This window comes from Mustelus asterias, chromosome 4, assembly GCF_964213995.1.
Source record: "Mustelus asterias chromosome 4, sMusAst1.hap1.1, whole genome shotgun sequence".
Taxonomy (NCBI): domain Eukaryota; kingdom Metazoa; phylum Chordata; class Chondrichthyes; order Carcharhiniformes; family Triakidae; genus Mustelus; species Mustelus asterias.
In genome coordinates, this window is record NC_135804.1 from 48,510,013 (window position 1) to 48,535,927 (window position 25,915).

The window sequence follows — 25,915 nt, forward strand, 5'->3', positions numbered from 1 at the left end:
AAATATGTTGCTTACATTAGATTTTAGAATGCTGTTTTTGTTGTTTTCTGGGTTATTACTGTTTTCCTTTCCAAATAATTCTGGTGTACTTTTTTGTTAATATTGAAATAAATCTTGTGTGGGGATGAATTCCTAAATACTTTAGAATTGTAGCTTATATTGTCTTTGATTTTTAAGTTATACTAATCAAAAAGTGGACCCATTAAGTTCAGTGATCAGGAAGTTCTAAAATGTGAATTTTTGAAATAGGCGAGAAGCCATATGAATGCTACATCTGCCATGCTCGCTTCACTCAAAGTGGAACAATGAAGATGCATATTTTACAGAAACATACAGAGAACGTGGCAAAATTCCACTGTCCACATTGCGACACTGTTATTGCTAGAAAAAGTGATTTAGGTAAGTGTGTTTAGACCTTCAAACCCTTAAATATAAACATATCACTACAAAATTATTGTCAGCAGACCAAGGCCGTGTCTCTCCCAGTTATCTGTGTAATTTGTGACAAATATGAACAATTGTGCCATGATTTGAGCATTGAAAATGTCCATGTCCAAGAAAACTAACCAGGACAACAAAAAACAACCATAAAGCTAATACTCTGCCCCATCTGAGTCATAATTAATTTAACTCTTGTAGATTTTCAAAAATGAATCTACTTTGATTCCTACTTGCAATATCATAGGTTCAAGTATGTGTCATGATGCATATTGCTTTCTCAGCTAGAAGTTGGGGCGGCACGGTGGCACAGTGGTTAGCACTGCTGCTTCACAGCTCCAGGGTCCCGGGTTCGATTCCCGGCTTGGGTCACTGTCTGTGTGGAGTTTGCACATTCTCCTCGTGTCTGCGTGGGTTTCCTCCGGGTGCTCTGGTTTCCTCCCACAGTCCAAAGATGTGCGGGTTAGGTTGATTGGCCAGGTTAAAAATTGCCCCTTAGAATCCTAAAATGCGTAGGTTAGAGTGATTAGCGGGTAAATATGTGGGGGTAGGGCTGGGTGGGATTGTGGTTGGTGCAGACTTGATGGGCCGAATGGCCTCCTTCTGCACTGTAGGGTTTCTTTCTATGAAGTTAGAGAGTGCAGGCATCCCATTCGCTTCCTTTTCTCACTTCCTTAAAATTTTTATGGAGTGGGTGGAGAAAGAAGATTATGAAAATCAGCTTAGTAAGTTGGAACTGAATGAGTAATACAAGCATTTTTTTTTAAAGTGATGCTAGGAGACTGAAATAGGTTTAAGTTCATACCTTAATCACACAAATTAGCAAATTGTGACTGAAACATGTTCTTGTACTGTGCTGTAAAATGATGCTTGCACATTAGTGTTACTTAATTGCATGGCAACATCCATATTTTTAGTCAGCATTACTTTCTCTGGTCTCAATTTTGATGAGCAATTCATTGATCCATTTGTTGGTATGTATGTATAGAAAGGAAATTTCAGGGTATTTTTTCATTTGAGAAGAGGTTTGTCTTTGGTGGAATGGGGAGCACACTCTTAAATTTGTTCCATTTATTTGTTCAGGTTGTTGGCTTCAGTCAAGATTTTTTTAGTATTAAATGCATGGAAAGCTGACTGAATATTGTCTGGCAATGTGGCCTATCCCATTCTCCATTGCATTAGTTTATTGCTTTGATTTCTTATATCAATATTCTTTGACGTTTTTAGTGTTTTTGGCAGACTTGTGCCATAAATATATGCACAGTAAATCCCAGGGTTTATGTAGCTATAGCATGAAACATCACTGGTGTCCCTTGTAAATAAAATGCATTAACCTCATCCAGGGTGATCCAGAAGTCATAGGAATATCATTGTGTCATTCAGTCTCCTGTTGCATTTAATAGTGTTGTAAAGTACGAGTTCAATCTATATACCTTCTTTCCCTTTGCAGGTGTTCATCTGAGAAAACAGCATTCCTATCTTGAGTCGGGCAAGAAGTGCCGTTACTGTGATGCAATCTTCCATGAGCGATATGCCCTCATACAACACCAGAAATCTCATAAGAATGAGAAACGTTTCAAATGTGAACTTTGTGATTATGCATGTAAACAGGTAATATTTAAAAAACTCAACATCAATTTTGCTGTGGATGGTTGAGGAGTGTATTCAGTAGATCCTACATTTTTGGGGATTGCAATATGGCTTTTGCTGAAAGTTCGGTAAATCGTGATTTGATGGGCTACTATTGTGTCAATTTGATACGTAACTATATCTGCAAGTAAAATTAAAATATAGAATCAGAATCCCTACAGTACAGAAGGAGGCCATTTGGCCCACTGAGTCTGTACCGGCCACAATCCCACCCAGGCCCTATCCCCATAACCCCACATATTTATCCTGCCAATCCCCCCGATACTAGGGTCAATGGCCAATCAACCTAACCCGCACATCTTTGGATATACTTGTAACATATTCTATGGATTAAATATTTACAAATTGGAGAATATAAACCAAACTGTTACATGCCTCTACAATTAGTATGGAATGATCACTAAATTTGGACGCCAAATATGTAATTTGGAATACTTAAAAACATATTAGTTGGCCATTATTATTTTTTCCCTTGGCAGTCATTTAATAGAAGAGATGAAATACAGTTGCTGTAGGAGTCAAATTCTTCAGCTAGGAGAATCTGGTCTTCAATCCTATTTGATGTAACCATAAAAATGTTATTAGATTAAAAGGCAAAACATTTTAGAATATTACATATTGCTCTATATGCAATAAGTACAACCTAGCATTGGAGAATTTGAGCAAAACAATGATTTATTTATACGTTATACTGTGATTCTGCATTTCAGTTTTTATTCTGTCCTCACTTCATTTATCTTTTCCTCCTTGTTTACTGTTCACAGAGAATTAACATTCCTCCGGGATTGTGCCCGTTTGAGCTTTGTATATCTGTGTAACTGTCATAATTAGATAACCATCTCCCATGCTGGTGGTTAGAATATATATGCAGGATTGATACCTGTCTTACTCTAGCCCAGGGTAGACCAACCTTTTTGGTAGTGGGGGGGTTAGCTCACTCAAAGGAGAGGTGAACAAATTGTGGAACAATCAAGATCAGCACAGCATTAAACATTTTTTAAAAAAACTTGAGGTATGAAAAGAAACAACATGCTGAGCAAAAAATATAATGAGCAATAAATTAGTGTGTCTGTCTGTGTGTGTGTGTCTGGCTCACTCCCAGACTCGGTGCTCACTCACGTAAGACCATAAGAAAGAACAGGAGTGGGTCGTTCAGCCCCTTGAACCTACTTCGCCATTCAATAGGATCATGGCTGATCCAACACTCCTCACATGCCCTTTCCCTGTAACCCTGAATTTCCTTACTGATGAAAAATCTATGTATCTCAACCTTAAATATACACAAGGACACTGCCCCAACAGATCTCTGTGGCAAGGAGCTCCAAAGACCCTCAACCCTCTTGAGAAAATAAATTCCTCCTCATCTCAATCTTAAATCGGTACCCCTTTATTCTGAGACTATGTCCTCTGGTCTTAGACTGTCCCGTGAGAGATAACATCCTCTCAGCATTTACTCTGTCAAGCCCCATAAGAATCCTTTATGTTTCGTTTGAGATCAACTCTCATTCTTCTAAATTCAAATGAGTAGAGACCCAGTCTATTTAACATTTTCTCATAAGACAATTCCTGCATACCGGTGATCATCCTAATGAACCTTCTCTGAAATGCCTCCAATGAAATAATATATTTCCTTAATGAAGGGGACCAAAACTGCTCACAGAACTCCAGATGTGGTCTCATCAGTAACTTGTACAGTTACAGAAAGACTTCCCTACTCTTGTACTCCAACCACCTTGAAATAAGGGTTAACATTCCATTAGTCTTCCTGATTACCTGCTGCACTCGTGTGCTAGCTTTCTGTGTTTCGTGCAAAAGTAGCCCCAAGTCTCTTTGTGTTGCAACTTTCTGCAGTTTTGCTCCATTTTTGTTCTTCCTTCCAAAATGAACAACTTCATATTTCCCCCATTTACCAATTTTTTGCACACTTGCTTAACCTCTCTCTCTTTGTGAACTGTTTGTATCCCTCTTGCAACTTGCCTTTCCAGCTATTTTTATGTTGTCTGCAAGTTTGGCTATGGTACAAAGAAAATTACAACACAGTAACAGGCCCTTCGGCCCTCCAAGCCTGCACCGACCATGCTGCCCGGCTGAACTAAAACCCCCTACTCTTCCGGGGACCATATCCCTCTTCCCATCCTATTCATGTATTTGTCCAGATGCCCTTTAAAACTCACTATCGTGTCTGCTTCCACTATCTTCCCAGCGAGTTCCAGGCACCCACCACCCTTTGTGTAAAAAAAAAACTTGCCTCGTACATCTCCTTTAAATCTTGCTCCTCGCACCTTAAACCTATGCCACCTAGTTATTGACTCTTGCATCCTGGGCAAAAGCTTCTGACTATCCACTCTGTCCATGCCCCTCATAATCTTGTAGACTTCTATCAAGTCGCCCCTCAATCTCCGTCATTCCAGCGAGAACAAACCAAGTTTCTCCAACCTCTCCTCACAGCTAATGCCATCCATGCCAGGCAACATCCTGGTAAATCTTTTCTGTACCCTCCAAAGCCTCCACATCCTTCTGGTAGTGTGACGACCAGAATTGAACACTATATTCCAAATGCGGCCTAACTACGGTTCTATAAAGCTGCATCATGACTTGCCAATTTTTAAACTCAATGCTGTATGCCTTCTTGACTACCTTCACCTGTGTTGCCACTTTCAGTGACCTGCGTATGTGTACACCCAGATTCCTCTGCCTATCAATACTCTTAAAGGTTCTGCCATTTACTGTATATTTCCCATTTGTATTAGACCTTCCAAAATACATTACCTCACATTTGTCTGGAGTAAACTCCATCTGCCATCTCTCCACCCGGGTCTCCAACCGATTTATATCCTGTTGAATCCTCCGATGGTCCTCATCGCTATCCGCAATTCCACCAATCATTGCGTCATCTAAACTTGCTAATCAAACCAGTTACATTTTCCGCCAATTACAAACCGCAAAGGTCCCAGCATTGATCCCTGAGGAACGCCAGTAGTCACTAGTAAACTTTTGCTGTCCCAGCACTGATCCCTATGGAACCCCACTGGTTACAGGTTGCCAACCTGAAAAAGAACCCTTATCTCACTCGCCCATTAGCCAATTCTCTATCCGTGCTAATATACCACCTCCAACGCTACGGGCTCTTATCTTATGACTTGCTTATTATGACTTAACCTCTCTCAGCCTCATCCACAGTGAGAAGAGATGAGGGTGCATGAAGATATGTGAGTGAGAACCTTGAGCCTGGGAGTGAGGCAGACTTAGGAACACGTTCTCCCCTCACACTCACTCTTTCCTTTCCCCTGCTATCCACCATCTCTTCTGCTCCCCCCATCCCACACACATACGCGCACACTCTTTCTAATCTTTCGCTTACTCAAATGTCAGTGGGCCCCATTCCTACGGCATCATGTCCATCTCCAGAGCTTCGAGCCCCTAACTCGTTGATATTCACTGCGCCTCTAATTCAGATTGTCTTTCCTGCATTTGCTGCTGATAGGTTCAATAGTAGAAAGAACCAGCCTATGATTGGAGGTGCAGCTCCATGTCGAATTTTCCAATCAAACTTACTGGTTTGATGGCATTTTGAAACCTGGCTCTGGAGGCTGCATGGAGGGTCTTTGAGGATCACATCTGGTCCTTGAACTACATGCTGGAAAAGCCTGTTCTAGATAGTCTCCTGAATTCTTGTTTCATACATTACATATATTCTCTGCATTCCTTGTGTTGCAATTGAGACTCGACTTCAAAAAAAACATTTCATTGGAACTTCATCCAGAGGTAACGAAAGACACAGTTTAAATGTGTAACTTTAATTGCTAGTAGGAATTTTGTCTCCCACACCAGCAACTTTTTTGTTGTTGTTCAGCTAGAAAGAAACTAACTCTATTCAGAACTTCACCTCATCTTTGCGACATTATTGGAAACTGAAATTTTGAGCATAAATTTTTACAAGAGTTTGTTGCAAATCACCACCATTTGAGTTGACTAAATTTTATAGAAAGTACTTAATATTGGCTCAGTAAAGTTTACTTCTGTTTTGAATCCTTTCTAATAATTGACAAGTAAGAGATGAGGAAGACGTGCTCTGCATGTGAAAACCTCTGTAGAAGAGCTGGAAGTAATATTTTGTTTGCTGGAAGTATGTTTTGGCAATCCTCTTTAATATGGATGCTTTCAGGGACAGAGACCTTGGTTTCTTGTTTTGCACAAAGAAGAACTTCAACAGATTGGATCCAAAAAGTTTCTGCAAATGAGTTGTGTATGCGTTAGACTCATGGGTCAAGCACTGCTCCATATTGACTCTTCTCCCAGGGAAAAAGTGTCTGGCTTTTCTGGAGATTCCAAATCTCCTACAAGATTGACATCCAGCCCAACTTTAACTAAGTTATATGATTGTTACTAGCATCCTAAGCACGATTTCAAGTAGTTAATTCTGGTTTGACTGCATTCAAAGTGGCACTAAAATTAAGTAGGAAGAAGCAGAGCTTACTGCTGGAATCAGTGCAAGACTGGATTTGTTAAGTTTATTTATTAGTGTCACAAGTAGGCTTACATTAACACTGCAATGAAGTTACTGTGAAAATCCCCTAGTCACCACAATCCAGGGCCTGTTCGGATACACCTGAGGGAGAATTTAATATGGCCAATGCACCTAACCAGCTGTGGGGAGAAACCGGAGCACCCGTGCAGACACGGGGAGAGCGTGCAGACTCTGCACAGACAGTGACCCAAGAAGGAAATCGAACCCAGGTCCTTGCCACTGTGAGGCAGCGGTGCTAGCCACCATGCTGCCCATGAGGTAGTTGCTATAACTCTGTTTTCTGTTAAATAATAGGTAGATATAGCAGTTCTCTACCCCACCTCCAGAAAATGGCAGGAGAGGAGGGAATTCCATTTGAAAGGTTCACCAGAACATTATTTCCTTTGTTCATATTTCCTTTGATATAATGTTGAAATTGTCTACAAGTTAAGAATTTGGTTGTTTGAAAATGCTTTTCCATTAATAACTCTAAGACCTGCTAGGCATTTCAGCAGATATTGTTCTTCTAGCTTTCAGTTGCTTTCCACAGTTTAAACTTTAGTTTAGAGCATCTGTATTTAATAACTTCTGTTGATTTCAGAGCAGCTGGGATTTGCAGAGGTGACAACAATGAGGAACATCTTATTTATAATATAAGCACAGATGCCAGTAAAATGATGACTAACGCAGTAGCATCCTGTGTTTTGTATAGTGATTTTTAATGAAGAAAACATTCTTAGCTGTTTCAGAAAGTATAAGAGTGGTGACTGAAGCCTTGTTTTAAGAGAAGGGCTTTGAGAAAGTTTTAAAAATGAAAAGACAGAGAAGCTTGGGGATGGCATTCCAGAGATCTGAATGAGGCAGCTGATGGCATACTACCATTGGTGCTGGGGGGGAGTGTACAAATTTGAGGACAACAGGATGCTGAAGGAAACAAGGTGAGAGGAGTTATCCAAGATAGGTTGGGGGAGATCCAAAGAGATTTGAAGACATGAGTATTTTGAGTTTGTGGATTGTAAAATCAAGAAGGATGTGGGATTTAGTTCTGGATTGCCACATAGGCAGCTGAATTTTAGGCATGTTGAGGTTTATGGAGGGTGAAGGATGGTGAAGTAGCCTAATAATGTGATGAAAATATCATGTGTTTCAAGGCAAAAATAGCAATAAGTAGTTTTGATGGTGGTCAGAAAGTGAGGGTTGAAGTTTCAGTCAAGATGCTATGGTGTGTTTAAGCCTTAGTTAGTGGCTGGTAATGTGGATCAAATCATTGAGTGAGTGGGGTTCATGGCAGGGGCCAAAAATCATCGAATCAATTGCTTCAATATCCTTAATTTTTAGAATTTGCTACATTGCTTGCTGTCTTCATTTAATGCTGCTTGGTTTTCTCTTTTCTTACTGAAGGAACGTCACATGGTGATGCACAAACGAACTCATACTGGAGAGAAGCCTTATTCTTGCAGCCAGTGTGATAAGACTTTTCGGCAGAAACAACTATTGGACATGCACTTCAAGCGCTACCATGATCCTAGTTTTATTCCTGCTACTTTCGTCTGCACAAAATGTGGCAAAGCATTCACTCGTAAGGTACCTGATATTTTATATTCAGATGAAACTGCTTATTAATTGTTAACAGAAACTTGTGCTTATATAGTGCCTTTAATGTTAAAATATCTTGAAATACTTCGGAAACATTGGAAAAACCGATTTCAAGCTATTAAAACAATTTAATAAGGATGATCAAAGAAGTCTTTAAAGAATAGCTTTAGGTGATACGAGGAAAGTAGGAAGGCTGAAAAGTTTGGGAAGGAATTTCAAGAGGTTGGGACTTGGGTAACTGAAGCCATGTATTCAAATTGTGTTGAGAAGGAAGAAATATACAAGGACCATAGTTCGAGGCAGGGAAAATTTAGAAAGAGCTGTAGTGTTTTGAGGTCAGAGAGGTGGGGCAGATCCAAGATTGTAGATGGATTTAAAGATGGGGGTAAGAATATTAAATTGACCTTTTTATTTTTAAAGAAAAATATCTTTTTGAATATCCTTAAATTCATTTGACGCAATTGTGTATATATGGGATTGAAAGAAGAAATTGGTACTTGGGAATGCAGAATTTTAAAATTGCTTTGTTGCAATTAAATGTTTTTTGTAGTTTAGTTTTAACTTGCATTTAAGTTTTTGATGTCTGAGAAAAAGATAACGGAGAATTTCAATTCTCTTTATTCAACCATGACTAAACATCTTGGCGGTCTTACCATAGTTGCATCATTTTGATGGTGATTATTGCCCCCTTCGGTGCTTGTAAGGTTCCTTCTCAACTGCACTTTTCAGTTCATTGACGGAGGAGGCAACATTGATTCCACATATCATGATGAAAGCAAATGGATATGCAAGCTGTGCTAGGTCAGAAAAATAATTTCTTGCGGAAATTAAAGTTCTTTGAACTAATGCATGAGGATTCTTTCCAGGTCTTCCTTTTTTTTTGTTCAATCTTCATATACCATTCCAAAATAGTGCAGAAAGTGGTACCATAGCCAGAGAAATTAAATGCTGTTGTCTGCTGCTGCAATGGAATACTTGTCACAATGCTGCCTGATCTAGACATTGTTTGTGCCAAAAACTACAAAAGAATGAGCCAAAGTGAAGATAGAGGCGTTTTGAAAGAGCCACTGTTCTGATTTTAATCACATGAACAGTATCCTTTTTTTTAAAGTCTGGTTTATAAAGCATGTGCTTGACTAGAGTCACATTTTGTCAAGTCACCACAAATCCCCTCGTCAGGTTATTTATTTTGTTTCCTAAAATTATATGTCCTGCAAAGTTATCAAACTGAAAAATTAGCTTTATTTCCCCCTCCAAGGATGTTGCTTGGCAGTATTTTGCATTTTAATGCAAGTGTTTTCTACATAAACATTTTGCCTTTGATATGCTTTCTGCAGAATACAATGACGAAACATACTGAGAACTGCAGTGGGCCAGGAGGTGAAGAAGGAGATGCTGCGGAACGGAAGAAGAGCAAAGGACGTGGAAGGAAACGGAAAATGCAGTCCAAAAAGGGAGACTCCACTGATAGTGGTAATATTGTACTTTATTTTAATTGTTCTGTCATGGTATCAGTTACTTGACTAGGTGGTTTTGCTGTAACATCTGTAGGAAGTGAGCTCAGTCATTTGTGGGGGGGGGTCTTAAGTAAAGGAAGCCATCACATATTGGTAAAAGGCATATTACGTTTGACAAATTTAACTTTTTTTTTGAGCAGGTAAGCATGTGGATTGAGTAAGTGGATGTTGTCTACAAGGATTTTAAGAAAGCACTTGACAAGGTACCACATAAAAGGCTCCTTAGCAATATTGAGGCTCATGGAACAGGAGGGTCCATGTCAGCTTGGATAATCTGTCTCAAGGACAGAGTTGTTTATAAATGATTTTTTTAAAATTGGAGCATGGTAGACGGTAGTGTTTTCCAAGGTTCCGTGCTAGGGATCCTGCCTTTTTTGATGTATGTAAATAGCTTAGATATTGGAATGCAGGGCAAAATTTCAAATTTTGCAGATGATACCAAACCTGGAGGTGTGGCGACACTGAGGATGATGCCAATCAACTACATCACTGTGTAAATAAGCTAGCAGAATAGGCAGATACGTGGCAGATTGAATTTTATTCAGAGATAGGAAGGGACAATAAACACTTAATGGTACAGTTCTAAAGTGTGCTGGGTCAGAGGGACCTGGGGGCTTATTTGCATAGATCTTTAAAAATGGCAGCACATATTGAGAGAATAGTTAGCACGTGGAATCTTGGGCTTCATAAATAGAGGTATTGAGCTCAAATGCAGGGAAGTTAAGCAGAACTTCTATAATGTTCTGGTTAAGCCACAGTTGGGCAATTGCATCCAGTTCTGATCACCAAACTTGAAGAGTGTGAGGGTCATTGAGTGAGTCCTGAAGAGATTTACTAGGTTGGTTCCAGGTATGACGGATTTTAGTTACAATGTTAGATTGGAGAAAAAGGTGAATCTCCCTGGTGCAAAGGTGATGTTGGGGGAGATTTGTTGGAAGTGTACAAGATTAGGATGGGTTTAGACAAAGAAAAGCTGTTCCCATTAGCATGGTTTAGGGGATGCAGATTTAAGGTTTTGGGCAAGAAATGCAGTCGGAATTTGAGGAATAATTTATTTTATGCAATGTGGTGAAAAGCGAGAATTTGCTTTGTAGAACCATAGAATCCCTACAGTGCAGAAGAAGGCCACTTGGCCTCTGAAAAAGCATCTTTCCAGGCCCACCCCCATGTCCTATTCCATAATCTTGCAAATCCAGCTTACCTACACACCTTTGGACATGAAGGGACAATTTACCATGGCCAATCCACTTAACTGGCACATCTTTGTATTGGGGAACCGGAGCACCAGGAGGAAACCCACACAGACAAAGGTAGAACATGCAAACCCTACACAGTCAAGTCACCCAAGGCTGGAATCGAACCCTGATCCCCGGTGCTGTGAGGCAGCAGTGTTAACCACTGTTCCACCACGCTACCGCATTCAATCGTGGATGTGGAAGTGATCACTGATTTCAAAAGGAAATTGCATGGGCACTTGAGGGAAGTAAGCATGCATGGTTGCAGGGGTAGTAAGACTGACTAGTTTGCTATACAAGAGAGCTGGCATTGACCCAATGGACTGGATGGCTGGTTTCTGTGCTGAATCTTTGATACTAATAAGTCATTTTATTAGAGGTTTTCAAAAACTCATTTTTATATTGATTCATGGAATGTGGGTGTCGCTGGCTAAGATGGCATTTATTGCTTATCTCTAGTTGCCCTTTGAGAAGCTGGTGGCAAGCTGCCTTCTTGAACCAGTACAGTCCCATGTAGTGTAGGTACACCCACAGTGCTATTAGGGAGGGTGTTCCAGGGTTTTGACCCAGCAATAGTGAAATGTTTACATTTTCAAGTCCGAATTTTGTGTGTGTGCGTGCGTGCGTGCGCGTACTCATCCATCACATTCCTAACTTGTGCCTTGTAGATGATGGACTGGCTGTAGGGAGTCAAGAAGTGAGTTACTGGCTGCAGGATTGTGAAAAAGGTCCTTTTCTATGTTCAATGTAAGCTATTGATAGGCATGAATAGCTGTGAGGAATAAAGGTTGTCTACCTATTTTTGATTGGTTCACCTGAGTACATTGTGTATGTTGGCATAAATGAGTCTTTTTCTAATAGGCAGTCAGTGACTAGTGGGATTTTGCAGGAATCTGTGCTAGGACCCCAACTGTTCGCATTATATATTAATGATTTGGAAGAGGGAACTGAACGTATTATCTCCAAATTTGCAGATGATACAAAGTTGAATGGGAGGGTGAGCTGTGAAGAGGATATAGAGATGCTTCAGCATGATTTGGACAGACTGACTGTGGGTGTTTGCATGGCCGATGCAATATAATGTGGATAAATGTGAGGTTATCCACTTTGGTAGCAATAATGGGAAGACAGATTATTACTTGAATGGGTGTAATTTGAAGGAGGTGGATACTCAGCGAGACCTTGGTGTCCTCGTGCATCAGTCTCTGAAAGTAAGCGCGCAGGTACAGCAGGCAGTAAAGAAGGCAAATAGTATGTTGGCCTTCATAGTGGGAGGATTTGAGGATAGGGATGTTTTGCTGCAATTGTATAGGGCGTTGCCAAGGCCACACCTGGAGTATTGTGTGCAGTTTTTTGTCCTTATCTGAGGAAGAATGTCCTTGCTATAGAGGGAGCACAGCAAAGGTTTACCAGGCTGATTCCTAAGATGGCAGGTCTGTCATATGAGGAGAAACTATATTGGTTAGGATTATATTCATTGGAGTCTAGAAGAGTGCGAGGGGATCTCATAGAAACTTATAAAATTCTAACAGGGTTAGACAGGGTAGATTCAGAAAGAATGTTCCCAATTTTGGGGGGGAGAGTCCAGAATTAGGGGTTATAATTTGAGGACAAGCGATAAACCTTTTAGAACCAAGGTGAGGAGAAATTTCTTCACCCAGAGCATGGTGAATGTGTGGAATTCACTACCACAGAAAGTGGTAGTGATTTCAAGAAAAAATTAGATATAGCTCTTGGGGCTAAGGGCTATGTGGAGAGAAGGGGGGGGGGCGGTGTCAGGATATTGAATTCGATGATCAGCCATGATAAAATGAATGGCGGAGCAGGCTCAAAGGGTTGAATGCCCTACTCCTGCTTCTAGTTTCTATGTTTCTAATCCTCAATCCAGAAGGGTGAACAACTCTGAATATTGGTGAGCCATTAATTCCCAGCCTGCTTAAGTGATTGTAAAATAAAACCAATTAGAGACCACCAAAAGTTCTATTCCAACAAGACTGTAAGCTATTGAATCAGTTGCCGAGGTTTTCTTATTTGGACCTTTGTCTTTCAACTTAATTGCTTAGCTCATTTGCTGCCCAGACTCTTCTAATATTATCACAGCCATTCCCATGTTCTACTGGAATATCAGTGGTTGCAGCAAGTCTTTCCACTTCTGTTAACTACAAGGCAACTAAACTGTAAGCCTTTACTGAGCTTTATAACTATTTATTGTAACGGGCTTTGTATCTTAGTTTTGCCTCTTACTTCAAAACAGTATGTGGTATTGGTTAGTGAATATTCTGGGTGTTGGGTAATGGATTGTAACACTCAGTTACAAGATGTTACACTCTAATACCTTAAATGTCTCCCATGTGATGTGCTGTCAAACAGTGCTCTAATGACTCAAAGTGCAACAGGCACATTGGAATGTACTTGCAGCTATTAAATTTAGCAATGCTTACAGGTGCAAAAAGCATCCTGAAGGGCCAATGGGCTTAATTGCAAGATGAATAAAATCAAGGAAATACTGCTGCAGTTGACTGCTGGTCACCTGTTGTAATATATGCAGTTTTTGGGTGTGTCACTTTTAGAATGATATCGTAGCCTTGGAGCAATTCTAGTGGTGACCAACTGGGATAATGAAGATTACATGTATTGGATATTATGAGTGACTGGATTAATTTAGGTTACAGTCCTCAGAGTTGAGTTGGGGTGACAGGATTGAATTATTTAACAATGGGAATACTTGAAGGAAGGGTAGTAAACAATTCAGCAAAAGGTCATGAAATTGGATAAAAGGAACTAATGTGGGTCATCTCTAAGGTTCACTTCAGTGAGCAGTGTAGCCTTTTGCCACATTATATGTTTTGTTTTTGTTTTGTCCTCATCAACATCATTTTTCACTGGTCCTTGGGCCTTCTGGTTAAAACATTTTGCAGGTTCCAAAATGTGTTGGAAGTTTGAATATCTCCGTATTAACCCACATGTGCTCTTTTAGTTTGAGATGGCATTGGTGTCCTGTTAGAAAAAGGAGAGAGGGGAAAACTGAACTACTTTATCCTCCCATCATCTGTCCATTAGTATAGGTGTTTTTGAATGAAAGTTGACTGTGATGTCTCTCAGTTTGAGGTCCAGTCTTATAAGTAACATGCAGTAAACTTTATGATTAACTCAGAAGGTTAGTTTATTCCATGTTAAAACCTGGGAGGGATGTTCATAAGTTCGCATGCGCACGTGCACAAGGGGGATAGAAAAAAGGGTATTTTTAACAACAATGGATGCAGTAAAAGAATACAGAAATGATTTAATGCAGCTGATTTTGAGTCTCAAAAATCAAGTCAGAAGGTGTAACCGCTGCTGGAAACCAGAACAGATGGCCAATCTTGAGTCATGTGACCTGGAGCAGCCATCTTTTGATTCAGCAAATGTCTATTCTAAAATCACACAAAAATAGTTTTGATTTTTTTTTGTCATGTCTTATTGACATGTTTCCAAGATAGTTGAATGTTAATACTTCATGTGGTTCAGTGACTCTTTCAATGTAAAGAAGTATGTGGGGGACCATTTCTGCTCTTCTCACAGCAAGTGACAGTGTAATACTGAGTATAACAACAGGAATTGAAGGAGACACTATTAAAGAACAACAATTGTTGAAAGATGAGTTGTCTGTGCCCTATAACAGGATACTAAATTGGATTTTTAGTATTGGGTGGGTTAAATTATCGTGTTCTGATGCTTAATTGTGTTTTCATCAGTGTATTATCTACTTTTGTAGATGATGAGGATAATGCTGAACCTGAACTAGATGGCGATGAAGAGGACGAGCCAGTTGTGAGTAAACCTGATGAAGAGGAGCCACCTATTGCAGAAGTCATACCTGTACCTACACCAGCCAAAAAGCGAAGGGGTAGACCACCTGGCAAAGCTAATCAATCAAATAAAAATACTGGTAGTGTAACATTTTATATATTTTTTAAAAATTACATGTTCTGCCTAAATCCACTTCCTGTTTTTGGTGCACTTTTGGTCCAATTCATGATTCCAACAGTAGGGACATTACACCTTGTCCTTATTTTTTAAGTGCTCACCATGTACTTTCAGCAAGTATTAAATAATAGCAGAGTATAAACCATGGTTAACTGTCTATCTGTTTTTGTATTTTGTTTTTCCTAGCATAGTGTTATTGATGCCAAGTTGCATCGGACTGCTGTCCCAAATGAGGCAGCTAACTCAAGATAAGCTTCATTTGTTTTGCTCAGTGTTGCATTAAGTTAGTACGGTTATCCGTTAAGCTGAGCTAGGGGTGGGACTGTACCTGACTTTTGATGTAACTTGTATAAAACTTTGCATTGAGTTTTATTATTGAGCAGTTCTATTTGTAGAGGCGGTTCTATTTCTGGGATCCCAAGTATGTTTTAGTATTGATCAGTCATAATTAAATGTTTTAAATGTACGCAAACAATGAAGACTCTGATCAAATCTCATACTGTTTTAACATGTTTAAGTTGAACATATAAATTAGTGATTCAGGATAGAACATAGTCTGTGTGGAGTTTGCACATTCTCCCTGTGTCAGCGTGGGTTTCCTCCAGGTGCTCTGGTTTCCTCCCATAGTCCAAAGATGTGCGGGTTAGGTGCATTGGCCATGCTAAATTGCCCATTAGTGTTCCGTGATGCATAGGTTACAGGGATTAACGGGGTAAATGTGTGGAGTTACAGGGATGGGGCCTGGTGGGATTGTTTTCGGTGCAGACTCAATGGGCTGAATGTCCTCTTTCTGCACTGTAGGGATTCTTTGATTCTGTGAAACTAGAAGAGAAAGACTAGAATACAAATAGGCAATCAGGTGATTTAAGTTGTTGAGTTGCCTATTGCAAAGCATTCAGTCCTTAAATGCCTGTCACTTATCTATAGAAATAACCTTGAAGTAGAAATTTGGTTTTAGGCCAACAATATTATGCTGAAACTGGATTCTAGGAAATAGACTGTCCCTCGGATTTTTTTGTCATAAATATGAAACATATATCTAAGATTATCAATTCAGTACATGGAGTAAACTAACTTTTTAGCAACCTGTAGCAGAACCAAGTCTGCTTTTAAAGTACAGAGAATTGTGTTTTTGCAATATTGTTTGCTTCCTGTTTTCCAGTTTTTAGTTGGAATGGAGAAATTTTGATCAGAACTTAATTCCCTGCTCCTTGAAAAATACATTTAGATTTTTCAATTTATTTTAACTTTGACATTGAGCTTGTTCCTTTTTCATCTCAGCAGGAGCAGTTCAACAATTGCAAGAAGCAGGGACTACAACAATTGAAGACATCATTGTTGAGATAAAGAAAGAGCCTGAGGCTGAAGATGTGCAGGTGCAATCAGGAATTGAGGCTCAGAATGGAGACATCACACCTGAGATGATCCTTAGTATGATGGACCGGTGATGGAGGAAGGCCAGGCATGCTAATAATATGGCCCTGCGGAATAAGATTACATGTATTTTTGCTTTGACACATGCTTATATGAAATGATTTAGACCATTTAACCTTCTGAGTACTAGAGAGAATTTCTCATCCAGGAAACTAAAATAAGTTTAGACTAGGTTCCCTTTTTATAGCATAGAATGCTATTTATGAATCAGAAATTGTTATTTTATTTGTTACAAAAAATTGTACCCAATACAATTTCTCTGAATGATTTCTCAGAACCAAAATGGTATACCATGAGATGCTTTGTACACTTTATGTACACAGAGCAGTAAAATAGTTCCTGCCCATAAATAACAGTTGTGTACAGTATCTGTGCCGTAGCTCTTTTTGCATAAGAGGATTGTTTCCCAGTGGCACGAACCATTGTGATATATATATATATATATGTTGCAAAGAACATAGGCTATTTTTACCATAACACCCTGCTATACTCAAGAGCTGAGCAGGTGGAGATTTGACTTGTAGTAAACTTTAAATACAAAACAATTGTGAATTTTTGGACGTATAGTCATGTTTTTGTGCAACCCAATTGTAAATGATAATATACAACTTTGGTTTCTTCCGCTATAGTTGGGCGTCTCAGAATGCAAATCACTGATTGAAAATCATTGTGTTACTGTTAAATTAAGTTGAAGCCACATGAATTATTTTACAACTGACCATCCATAGTAACACTGACGGTTGTTGTGTGTTTTCCTTTTTTTTGTACAGGGCATCTCAAAAAAAAATGGTCATGCTTGTTGTAGATAACTTTTTTACATTTTAATCTTTTCTAGTGATTATGTATCAAAGTGCAGGAGAGTAACATTTTAACCACTGCTTGAGACGTTTACAAATTACATTTGTCACAAAGAGTCAAACTCTTCAGTGTTTGTGAATATGTGCAGAATCATGTAAAAATTAATTTGCAAATTGAGCTGTTCAGAGCAGAAAATATCAAATTGTAATGAGCACATTCACAGCATACTACAAATCCCTTTAAAGTTGCAGATTTTAATGTTGTAAATTTTAATTACTTATATTTCCACTATAGGTTGGCTGTCTCCCACCTAACTATATATTTTTTTGCTTCTCTGAACCTCATATTATGTATCTGATGTATTTGTAAGAGGGCATAATGGAACTAATCCTTTAAAACTAGGACAAGGCAGAGTTTTGAAGAGTGAGTATATCCATGTGCTTTGTATTGCAAAATAAAGTAATGTGAAGTTTAAAAGAAGTTTGCGCTGTTGCAGATACGAGAAAGTTGTGCCACAAGAGTATGTCAGAAGCTTTATTTGCTGACTCAACATGAAATTCTTTTTCTGTTCTAGGTGAATTGCAATTAAATCTGCTTTCTGCCCCCTTTTTAGCGCTGACTCTGGGTTGATTTTGTTTTTTTATATTTAGCTGTACTGTTTGTGAAGGAAAGGGAGTCAAGCTGATGAGGAAACAATGTAAAAATACTCTTTCAATGGGGTTGTGAGAGCTAGGGTAAAAGCATTTAATTAATGTAGTGCTGTACAGCTGGTAAATAAACTATTTACCTGCCTTTCACCTGTGTGTCTTCATTTTAATGGAACTACATTACATTTGCAATTCATTCATCAACACTTGATATTTTCCTTTGTAATTTAAATCCTTGATTACATATAAATGTAGTTTTCCACTTTGGTAGAAAAAAAACAAGAGTTTCTTTAAATGGTGAGAGATTGGGAAGTGTTGATATCCAAAGCTGTTCTTGTTCCTGAGTCACTAAAAACTAGCATGCAGCTGCAGCAAGTAATTAAGAAGGTAAATTGTAATTTGGCCATTATTGGGGGGGGGCAGTTGAGTACAGAAGTAAAGAAGTCTTCCTGCACTTGATTAGAGCCTTTATGAGACTGCACCTGGAGAATTGTGTATAGTTTTGGTCCCCTTATCTAAGGAAGGATTTACTTGCCATAAGAGGAGTGCAACGGAGGTTCACCAGAATAATCCCTGGGAATGGTGGCGTTGTCTTATAAGGAGAAATTGTGGAAACTGGGCCAGTATTCTTTCTTGTTTTGAAGAATGAGAGGTGATCTTATTGAAATTTATCCTTAAAGGACGTGGTACGGTAAATGGAGAAAGGATGTTTCCCCTGGATGGAAGTCTAGAAACGGGACACATTCTCAGAACAAGGGGCGCAGGCCATTTCGGACTGAGATGAGGAAGAATTTCTTCACTCGGAGGGTGCTGAATCTTTGGAATTCACTATCTCAGAGGGCTGTGGAAGCTCAATCGTTGAGCATGTGCAAAACAAAAAGTGATAAATGAAACCAGCATTTATTGCTCATCCTTAATTGCCCTTCAACTGGGTTGCTTTCATTTTAGGGAGCATTTAAAGGTGATTCACATTGCTGGGGATCTGGAGGTCGCATGTAGGCCTGACCAGATTCCGTTCCTTGAAGGATATTAGTGAGCTGGATTTTTTTCAACAATGGTTATCATTAGACCATTAATTTTATATCTTTTATTTAATTCAAATTTCACCCTCTGTCATGGTGGGACTCTAACCTGAGTCTTCAGCATTGCCCTGGGTCCCTGGATTAGTAGTCCAGTGACAATACCACTGCCACCACCACCTCACCAATAATGTCAGTCATTTATTTCCAAACAAGGTACTACCTCTACAAGCAGAGCACACAATTTTAAGGCACTAAGATTTAAAGGATGTTGTTGCCGGTTGGCAGTCTAATAATTGTTAGTGCTTAAGGAATGAAGAACTGTCTAGGGAAGCAGGAAATTAAGTTTGTGAAATATTTGTAAAAGCAACAGTCACTTTTAAATTTTGAAATTAATTATTGTAAAACTATACTGTGAATATCATGATTTGTTGGTGATGATTCTTGATCTTGGTGTATATTGAGAATCTGTGTCAATGAAATGAATATCCCTATATGTGCTGCTGATGCATGAAGATGCGCTTCAAAAGTACTTTAAAAAGTCTAGACTTGCTCAGTCCAATACTGTCTCCGTGACTGCCTACAGATTTAGTCATTGCTGAATTCCTGATGCCTCACATTTTAATTCGTACTGATGTCTCTGGTCTGCAGTTACATGTGCAGTCAAGATCCTGAAGTGTAGATACTAGGACTTGGGTGTACAATTGTGAACTATTTTTCTGAGATCCTTGGCTGCAGAGCACATGTTTTAAATATTAACAGACTTGGACACAGTTCCTTGGGTCCTGTACAGGACATTCGGAATCAAGAGTCGGGACCTGGTCCATCAGAATCTCTTGTGGCAGTTAGGAAATTTGGGGAATACTCAGCAGATCAGATAGCACCTGTGGAGGGAGAATTGATCGATGTCCTTTCATCAGAACTGGAAAACATTCAGAGATCTGATGAGCTTTAAACAAGTACAGAGATGGGGAGGAGGTAGAGAAGAACAAAAGGGAAAGTATGTGATGAGATGGAAGGTCGGAGAGATTACCTTCCATTTTACTCTTTCTCTATGTCTGTACTTGAAATTCTATTTTCCAGTGCTGACAAGTCTTAAACATTGACTGTTTCTCTCCACAGATGCTGTTTGCCCTGCTGAGTATTTCCAACATGTTCTATTATTTGTTTTCCCACATCTACAGTATTTTGCTTTTATCTGCAGGGTTTAATCCTTGCTGGAATTGAATTCTCTCCAAACAGATTAGCTTTGCAATTTATGTTAGTGGTTATGAGATGTAATTGTATTGCAATGAAGGTATTTACTTATTTTAGGTCTTGATAGATCGAAATTGCTATTTCCACTTTGGCAAAAATGACATTTTGCAGTGCAAGATTTTAAATAATGTGATTCCAAGATCTTTTGTCTTCAAACTGAACAACAGTTAGTGACTACAAGGCATAAGTGCTAATGGTGCACTTATTTTGAAATAAGTGAAATATTTTGGGATGTCCTGAAATTGTGAAAGGCACTATATAAACGTAAATTCTTTTTCTCAACCTGTTTTAATCCAAACTTGGAAAAATTATGTACCGCATGAAGCTAAAAAGATCTGATTATTTGCCATCAGTTTGGTGACGTTACCTTGTGCCCACGTTGTATTTGAGTGGTTTGGATGGCAAATTCTCTAGCTCAAGTTGAGTGCTATGAAATGCAACCCTAACCAAGAAAAAGAGTAGAAATTGTATCAGTTACATTTTCAAGTGCAGAATGGGTGCTGTGCCCCAAGCATGTGGATAAAACTATGATCTCAAATTGATCCTGAATCAAAGAGGCTGATTGCCATAGTTACTATTCAGTGGCAGGTTCTGAATGGGAGTCATCGATATTCTGTATTGCTGACTATTTAAAGGTAATGTGCACATTTCTTTGTTGCAAGAAACTATAGTAGAATTGTGGACAAAGCTGTCACAGGAGGAGAATTATTGAGACCCTTTGGTCTTCTGTGCTGTGTTGGAGGTACTGATGGAGGGACACAGAAGTAAGGATTAGGGTGGCCTAAGCAGCTTGTCAGAGGGAGACCATTCCCTAATCTTGCTGCAGAGGATGCATACATTGAGGGTGTGCCATTAATTCTCCCATGTAGGTGAAGTGGCTGGCGTACCTGCCTGCTAGTGGTCTTGTGCAAAACGTCTTGGAGCATGATCTTGGAAATCGCGAATCTTGCCAGTGAAATCGTGATCTGATTTTCACCGCCCCTCACTGGTGATGCAATCAGATTCACGCCCATTCATTTAAATAAATTTAAATCAAATTAAAGACCCCCTTGCCAGATTCTCCGCCTCAAGATTTTTATACATTGCTGATGTGACATCATGTTGGCGAGGTTACCCAGATGTGAACCTGACGAGGGTAATGCCAACCTGTGCCAGGGGTGGGCCTTGGGGGGAATCTACAGAGCGGAGACTCGCCTACTTATGGTGGGGATGCCAGTGATGATGGCGTTGGGAATGTGGCAATGCTGGCAATGAATAAGGGTGGAAGAGGGGCAATGGTGGAAGAGGTGCAATGTCAGTGAAGATTGGGAGGGGCAGCAAAGATCGGGGGGATGGTGTGGAGATTATTTTTTGTTTCAATGATCAGAAGGGTGCCCGTCTCAGTGGAGCTAGTTCTGAAACAGTCTCTACCCTGCCAAAGTGATGGTGCAAACCATGCCCACCTTTTTTTGGCTGCTAAAGGGACAAGACCTGGAGAGGAAACTGGCCAGTGGATCTACAGAGTTCCACGCCTGTTTTCTCTCCAAAACTACCACTAAATTCTCGTAAGAGTTTGCCCATAATGGTTTACAGCACAGAAAGAGGCTCTTTGTGTCTGTCGCAGACATCAAGCACTTCTCCTAATCCAAATTTCCAGCATGGTCCGTAGCCTTGTATGCTATGGAATTTCAGGTGCTCATCTCAATGCTTAAATGTTGTGATGGTTCTTACCTCTACCACCATTTCCGGCAGTGAGTTCCAGATTTCCACCACTCTGGGTGAAAAGATTTTTCCTCAAATCTCTTCCAACTCCCCTTCCTCCTATTTTAAATCTATGTCCCCTGGTTATTGACTCCTCTACTAAGGGGAAAAGTTTCTTCCTTTTTATCCCATCTATGTACTTCAAGCAGGTTCCCCCCTCTGCTCGAAGGAAGATGACTCCAGCCTAACCAGTCTCTTCTTGGCTGAAACATTCCGGCACAGGCAGCATCCTAGTCAATCTCTTCTGCACCCTCTCTAGTACAATCACATCCTGCCTATAGTGAGATGATGTGGAGATGCCGGCGTTGGACTGGGGTGAACACAGTAAGAAGTCTCACAACACCAGGTTAAAGTCCAACAGGTTTATTTGGTAGCAAATACCATAAGCTTTCGGAGCACTGCTCCTTCGTCAGATGGAGTGGAAATGTGCTCTCAAACAGTGCAAACAGACACAAAATCAAGTTGCAGAATGCAGTATTCTGCAACTTGATTTTGTGTCTGCACTGTTTGAGAGCACATTTCCACTCCATCTGACGAAGGAGCAGTGCTCCGAAGGTTTATGGTATTTGCTACCAAATAAACCTGTTGGACTTTAACCTGGTGTTGTGAGACTTCTTACTGTATAGTGAGATGACCAGAATTGCATTCAGTTCTCTAGCTGTGGCCTAACTTTTTATACAGTTCCCTCATAACCTCCCTGCACTTGTATTGTTATCCTTCAGCTAATAAAGGCAAGTATCCTATATGCCTTCTTAACTACCTTATCTACCTCTCCTGCCTTCAAGGATTTTTGGGCACGCACCCTACAATAATCTACCCTGATTTTATTAATCTTTCAGTATCAGACTATCCTTATTTCCTCTAGCACTCACTACAGGTGTTGCCAGACCTGTTGAGTTTTTCCACCACTTCGTTTTTTATTTCAAAGCTGGGGTAATCCGTCCAGTTTTATTCTTCAACTTTTCTGTAGCGATTTGATACAACTGTGTGGCTTGCTAGACTATTTCAGAGGACAGTGAAGAGTCAGTCATGTTGCCATGGATCTGCAGTCATGTAAACTAAATCAGGTAAGAACAACAGATTTCCTTCCCTAAAGGACGTTTGTGAACCAGGTGGTTTTTTTAAAGAAAATTTGGTAGTTTTGTGGTCGCCATTAAGCTTTTTATTCCAGATTTGGCTACATGGGGGAATTTGAAATTGTGTATTCGGAGCATTGATCCAGGTTCAGTGATGTTACCACGATGTTACCTTTCCTACAGTTATTCAAATCATGTTTTTGTCAAAAAGCTACAAATTTAAAATTATATTTAAGGAATGATTGTTTAGTTCTGTGATGCATAATAATAGATCGGTGCACATCATTTTTATTCCTCCTTATCCCCACTGATTGGAAGTGCAAAAATGAAGAGATTTCTTCTGGTGCACTTCAGAAAGTAAAAGCAAGCCAACAGGTGGCATAAATGATTATCATAGTAAATGTAGGATCACATAGTTAAACCAGTGCAGAAATGATGGCGAGCTAAGCTAAGAAAACTGAAAAATATACATTTAAGGTGCAAGGTGAGGACAGAAAATTGTCAATTTGCAAAACATCCATAGAATCCCTCCAGTGCAGAAGGAGGCCATTCAGCCCATCGAGTGCACCGGCAACAATTCACCGGCAACACCCAGGCCTTCTCCCCCGAAACCCCACATTTTTACCTTGCTAATCCCTCTAACATACACATCCTGGGACACTAAAGGTTAATTTAGCATGGCCAATCAACCTAACCACATCTTTCGACTGTGGGAGGAAACGAGCACCTGGAGGAAACCCATGCAGACACGGGGAGAACATGCAACCTCCACATAGACCCCATATCTGAAATGCAAAGCGAAAATATGCTGTCCAGTGCAATTTTGAATGCTTCAGTTGGATAGGGTGAAGACTGCCATTCAAGATGGTTCCAAGATAGTCACTATACTCTTCTATCTGTGGCCATCTGCTGCTATTCATTGCCCTTCCCTCCCTAAATCCACCCCCCACTGTTTTTATAGTGGGTGCATTTTAGCCCAACATTCAAGTTAACTATTAATTTAAACAGCCTCTGCTAGTTCAAATCCCATTCCCCACCATTACCTTGTGAACTCTGGTGAAGATCTGGAAAAGACCTCAACCTGGATTTTCTCTCCAATCCCCCTTCAAATTCCTGGACTTCTCAGAATATCAAGAGACCATGTTTCTGCACTGAACTACATTGGAATAAACTATAAGAGACCTGTTTCTGTCTCTCGATCTGCTGTACGCTGCAGAAAAGACCTGGAACCAGTTATCTGGATCCATGTCTTCTCTCGAACCTAATTGCATCTCAGCATCAAGTACACACTTCTGTTCTGGTTTAAACTGGCTACACCGTTGGGCTCAACTTCAGTTGGCACAGTGGCTAGCCCTGCTGCCTCACAGTGCCAGGGACCTGGGTTCAATTCCAGCCTTGGGTGACTGTGGAGTTTGCACATTCTCCCCATGTCTGCATGGATTTCCTCGGGTGCTCTGGTTCTCTCTCACAGTCCCAAGATGTGCAGGTGAAGTGGATTGGCCATGCTAAATTGCCCCTTAGTGTCAAATGATGTGTAGGTTAGGTGGATTAACCATGGCAAATGTGAGAGATTTATGGGGTGGGCCTGGGTAAAATGCTATTTCGGAGAGTCGGTGCACTCAATGGGCTGAATGACTTGCACTATAGAGTTTCTATAGTTCTGTCCCTTATCTATTTGCCCTTCAGTGCAATTTAACATGCTGTGACTTTGAGTCTCCTGCTAAACCTGTTACTACAGTAAGAAGTCTAACAACACCAGGCTAAAGTCCAACAGGTTTATTTGGTAGCAAACGCCACTAGCTTTCAGAGCGTGCTGCTCCTTCGTCAGGTGGAGTGGGAGATCTGCTCACAAACAGGGCATACAGAGACATAAACTCAATTTTCAGAATAATGATTGGAATGCGAGTCTTTACAGCTAATCAAGTCTTAAAGGTACAGACAATGTGAGTGGAGAGAGCATTAAGCACAGGCTAAAGAGATGTGTACTGTCTCCAGACAGTCTGTCTCCAGATTTTGCAAGTCCAGGCAAGTCGTGTGGGTTACAGATAGTGTGACATGGACCCAATATCCCGGTTGAGGACGTCCTTGTGTGCGGAACTTGGCTATCAGTTTCTGCTCAGCGACTCTGCGTTGTCATGTGTCGTGGAGGCCACCTTGGAGAACGCTTACCCGAAGATCAGAGGCTGAATGCCCGTGACCGCTGAAGTGCTCCCCAACAGGAAGAGAACATCCTGTGACTCACCTGTATCAAAGGGCAAACTATTGCTGCTTCTGGATTTTATGCTGTCCCCCACTGCCATCATTCTGATCCTACAACTAACTATACACCTGCATCCTCATTCCCAACAACTCAGTTCATCAGACATTCTCTCCTCCCTGGAACGTTTCTTGTTCCATCCTTAATATCTTTCATTCAAAATTCTTGTTCTCTACTGCATTCCCAAATACAATAGAAATTCTCATAGAGATATCTTCACTGCTTTCTTCCCTCAGTGTCTGCACCAAAGGTCTTCCCATCTTCAGTGCTTTCAAACTCAATTTCAACTCATGCTCTCTTCCTCTGGGTTCACTGGCCTATTACCCTCCCTAAATCCCTGCCTTCATGTAAATGATGTGGAGATGCCGGTGTTGGACTGGGGTAAACACAGTAAGAAGTTTAACAACACCAGGTTAAAGTCCAACAGGTTTATTTGGTAGCAAAAGCCACACAAGCTTTCGGAGCTGCAAGCCCCTTCTTCAGGTGAGTGGGAATTCTGTTCACAAACAGAGCATATAAAGACACAAACTCAATTTACATGAATAATGGTTGGAATGCGAATACTTACAACTAATCCAGTCTTTAAGAAACAAAACAATGTGAGTGGAGAGAGCATCAAGACAGGCTAAAAAGATGTGTATTGTCTCCAGACAAGACAGCCAGTGAAACTCTGTGGGGGTTACAAATAGTGTGCCATGAACCCAATATCCCGGTTGAGGCCGTCCTCGTGTGTGCAGAACTTGGCTATCAGTTTCTGCTCAGCGACTCTGCGCCGTCG

At 40.2% G+C, this 25,915-nt stretch overlaps 1 protein-coding gene across 2 annotated transcripts in view; it reads left to right on the forward strand.

Moving 5' to 3' along the window:
• The window catches only part of ctcf (CCCTC-binding factor (zinc finger protein)), a 46,098-nt gene extending 28,160 nt beyond the window's left edge, over window positions 1–17,938 (forward strand). Inside the window, exons 6-11 of one of the 2 annotated variants that reach the window (XM_078210945.1) lie at window positions 250–399; window positions 1,889–2,049; window positions 7,997–8,179; window positions 9,529–9,664; window positions 14,698–14,871; window positions 16,191–17,938. In XM_078210945.1, coding sequence (XP_078067071.1) covers window positions 250–399; window positions 1,889–2,049; window positions 7,997–8,179; window positions 9,529–9,664; window positions 14,698–14,871; window positions 16,191–16,357 — 971 coding nt within the window. In that variant the 3' untranslated portion in view covers window positions 16,358–17,938. The remainder of the gene's footprint in view (window positions 1–249; window positions 400–1,888; window positions 2,050–7,996; window positions 8,180–9,528; window positions 9,665–14,697; window positions 14,872–16,190) is intronic. The other variant, XM_078210946.1, reaches the window with a different exon arrangement.
• Window positions 17,939–25,915: the final 7,977 nt, after the last annotated feature.